This window comes from Numida meleagris, unplaced genomic scaffold (assembly GCF_002078875.1).
Source record: "Numida meleagris isolate 19003 breed g44 Domestic line unplaced genomic scaffold, NumMel1.0 unplaced_Scaffold723, whole genome shotgun sequence".
In the NCBI taxonomy this organism is placed as follows: domain Eukaryota; kingdom Metazoa; phylum Chordata; class Aves; order Galliformes; family Numididae; genus Numida; species Numida meleagris.
Genome location: NW_018364938.1, coordinates 4,469 through 8,212, shown reverse-complemented (window position 1 = coordinate 8,212; position 3,744 = coordinate 4,469). Strand labels below are relative to the sequence as shown.

The 3,744-nt window shown below is 51.2% G+C and overlaps 1 protein-coding gene across 1 annotated transcript in view; it reads left to right on the top strand.

The window, feature by feature from the left end:
* The window catches only part of LOC110391990 (mothers against decapentaplegic homolog 4-like), a gene marked incomplete at both ends in the record, with an annotated part of 23,169 nt that overhangs the window by 15,021 nt on the left and 4,404 nt on the right, over positions 1-3,744 (top strand). Inside the window, 2 exon segments of the mRNA XM_021383934.1 lie at positions 1,353-1,478; positions 1,571-1,687. Of these exon segments, the coding sequence (XP_021239609.1) occupies positions 1,353-1,478; positions 1,571-1,687 (243 nt within the window).

Below are 3,744 nucleotides of genomic sequence, written 5' to 3'. Positions count from 1 at the left end.
AAAAATCCTATGATTATCAGTAATTCTATCAACTCCATCAGTAATCCCTTAAATCCAATCAATTGTCTCATTAATCCATTTAATAATCCCATTAATAATCCCGCGGTGCCCCCAATCCAAAATGGCGGCTCCAAAGTGGCCGCTCTAGCCCAAGTCCTCCAACCCAAAGTGGCCGCTCTATGGTAACACCTCCAATCCAAAATGGCCGCTCTAGCCCAAGTCCTCCGATCCAAAATGGCCGCTCTAACCCAAGTCCTCCAATCCAAGATGGCTGCTCTAACCTAAGTCCTCCAAAATGGCCACTCTAGCCCACACACTCTATGCTCCAAAGTGGCCACTCTATGGTAGTGCCTCCAATCCAAAGTGGCCGCTCTAACCCAAGTCCTCCAACCCAAAGTAGCCACTCTATGGTCACACCTCCAATCCAAAATCTCCATTGAAGTCCTCCAACCCAAAGTGGCCGCTCTAGCCCAAGTCCTCCAACCCAAAGTGGCCACTGAAGTCCTCCAATCCCAAGTAGCCGCTCTAACCCAAGTCCTCCAATCCAAAATGGCCGCTCTAACCCAAGTCCTCCAATCCAAAGTGGCCACTCAAGTCCTCCAATCCCAAGTAGCTGCTCTAACCCAAGTCCTCCAAAATGGCCGCTCTAGCCCAAGTCCTCCAATCCAAGACGGTCGTTCTAACCCAAGTCCTCCAATCCCAAATGGCCGCTCTACCCCAAGTCCTCCAACCCAAAGTGGCCACTCTATGGTCACACCTCCAATCCCAAATGGACACTCTAACCTAAGTCTTCCAATCCCAAATGGCCGCTCTAACCCAAGTCCTCCAACCCAAAGTGGCCGCTCTAACCCAAGTCCTCCAATCCCAAATGGACACTCTAACCTAAGTCCTCCAATCCCAAATGGCTGCTCTAACCCAAGTCCTCCAATCCCAAGTGACCGCTCTAACCCAAGTCCTCCAATCCCAAATGTCAACTCTAGCCCAAGTCCTCCAATCCAAGATGGCCGCTCTAGCCCAAGTCCTCCAATCCAAGACGGTCGTTCTAACCCAAGTCCTCCAATCCAAAATGGCCGCTCTCCCCCAAGTCCTCCAAGCCAAAGTGGCCACTCAAGTCCTCCAATCCCAAATGGCCGCTCTAACCCAAGTCCTCCAACCCAAAGTGGCCGCTCTAGCCCAAGTCCTCCAATCCAAGATCGCCGCTCTAACCCAAGTCCTCCAATCCAAGACGGTCGTTCTAACCCAAGTCCTCCAATCCAAGATGGCTGCTCTAACCCAAGTCCTCCAAGACGGCCACTCTAGCACGCCCCCTCTCTGCTCCAAAATGGCCGCTCTCTCTTTTTCTCCCCCCGCAGGCCAACCTCCCAGCGTCCTCCCCGGCGGCGGCCACAGCGATGGCCTCCTCCAGATGGCGGCGGGAGCGCAAGCGGGGACGGCGCAGAACGGTTTCGCCGCACCGCCGCCGGCCACCTATCACCACAGTGAGTGCCAAGATGGCGGCGGCGGCGGCGGCAGCGGCGGGCGCTTCCGGTGGCGGCGGCGCTCGCCCCTGAACCGCGCTTCCGGTCGGCAGACAGCGGAGGGAACGGGGCGTGGAGCGGGAACAGGACGGCGCCGTATCCCCCCGCCATCCCACATCATCAGAACGGGCACCTGCAGCATCACCCTCCCCTCCATCCCGGGCATTATTGTGAGTACGGAGCTGCCAGGACCTGGCGGTGGAGGGGGGGGGAAGGAAAGTGAAAGTGAAAGTAAAAGGGGAAGTGGAAGGGAAAACAAAAGTGAAAGTAGAGGGGAAGTGAAGAGGAAGGGGAAGTGGAGGAGAAGTGAAGGTGAAAGTGGAAGTGAAAGTGAAAGTAAAAGGGGAAGTGGAAGGGAAAGGGAAAGCAAAAGTGGAGGGGAAGTGAAGAGGAAGGGAAAGGGAAAGCAAAAGTGAAAGTGAAAGTAGAGGGAAGTGAGGAAGGGGAAGTGAAAGTGGAGGGGAAGTGATGAAAGCAGAAGTGGAAGTAAAAGGGGAAGTGGAAGGGAAAGGGAAAGCAAAAGTGGAAGAGGAAGTGAAAGTGGAAGTGAAAGTAAAAGGGGAAGTGGAAAGGAAAGGGAAAGCAAAAGTGAAAGGGGAGGGGAAGTAAAGAGGAAGGGGAAGTGAAAGTGAAGGGGAAGTGAAGATGAAAGCGGAAGTGAAAGTAAAAAGGGGAAGTGGAAGGGAAAGGGAAAGCAAAAGTGGAAGTGAAAGTAGGGGGAAGTGAAGGGGAAGTGAAGAAAGTGGAAGGGGAAGTGAAAGTAAAAGGGGAGGTGGAAGGGAAAGGGAAAGCAAAAGTGAAAGTGAAGGGGAAGTGAAGGGGAATGGGAAGTGAAAGTGAAAGTAGAGGGAAGTGAGGAAGGGGGAGTGAAAGTGGAGGGGAAGTGAAAGTGAAAGTGGAAGTGAAAGTAAAAGGGGAAGTGGAAGGGAAAGGGAAAACAAATGTGAAAGGGGAGGGGAAGTGAAGAGGAAGGGGAAGTGAATGTGAAGGGGAAGCGAAGGTGAAAGTGGAAGTGAAAGTAAAAGGGGAAGTGGAAGGGAAAGGGAAAGCAAAAGTGGAAGTGAAAGTGAAAGTAGGGGGAAGTGAAGGGGAAGTGAAGAAAGTGGAAGGGGAAGTGAAAGTAAAAGGGGAAGTGGAAGGGAAAGGGAAAGCAAAAGTGAAAGTGAAGGGGAAGTGAAGGGGAATGGGAAGTGAAAGTGAAAGTAGAGGTAAGTGAGGAAGGGGGAGTGAAAGTGGAGGGGAAGTGAAAGTGAAAGAAGAGGGAAGTGAGGAAGGGGAAGTGAAAGTGGAGGGGAAGTGATGAAAGCAGAAGTGGAACTGAAAGTAAAAGGGGAAGTGGAAGGGAAACAGAAAGCAAAAGTGGAAGAGGAAGTGAAAGTGAAAGTAGAGGGAAGTGAGGAAGTGAAAGTGAAAGTGGAGGGGAAGTGATGAAAGCAGAAGTGGAACTGAAAGTGGAAAGGAAGTGATGAAAGCGGAAGTGGAAGTGAAAGTAAAAGGGGAAGTGGAAGGGAAAGGGGAAGCAAAAGTGAAAGTCAAGCGGAACTGAAGGGGAAGAGGAAGGGGAAGTGAAATTGGAGGGGAAGTGAAAATGAAAGCGGAAGTGAAAGTGGAAGTGAAAGTAAAAGGGGAAGTGGAAGGGAAAGGGAAAGCAAAAGTGAAAGTGAAGGGGAAGTGAAGGGGAAGAGGAAAGGGGAAGTGAAATTGGAGGGGAAGTGAGGAAGGGGAAGTGGAAGTGGAGGGGAAGTGATGATGAAAGTGGAAGTGGAAGTGAAAGTAAAAGGGGAAGTGAAAGTGAAAGCAAAAGTGAAAGGGGAAGTGGAGCAGAAATGGAAGGGAAAGCAAAAGTGAAAGTGGAAGTAGAAGAGGAAGTGCAATGGAAAGGGAAAGCAGAAGTGGAAGTGGAGGGGAAGTGAAGAGGAAGGGGAAGCGAAGGTGAAAGCAGAAGTGAAAGTAAAAGTGGAAGTGGAGCAGAAGTGGAAGTGGAAGGGAAGGGAAAGCAGAAGTGGAGCGGAAGTGAAGGGGAAGTGAAAGTAAAAGGGGAAGTGGAGCGGAAGTGGAAGTGGAAGGGAAGGGAAAGCAGAAGTGGAAGGGAAGGAAAATGGGAAGCAAAAGTGGAAGTGAAGAGGAAGGGGAAGTGAAAGTGAAGGGCAAGCAAAGATGAAAGCGGAAGTGAAAGTAAAAGGGGAAGTGGAAGCGGAAGGGAAAGGGAAAGCAAAAGTGAAAGTGG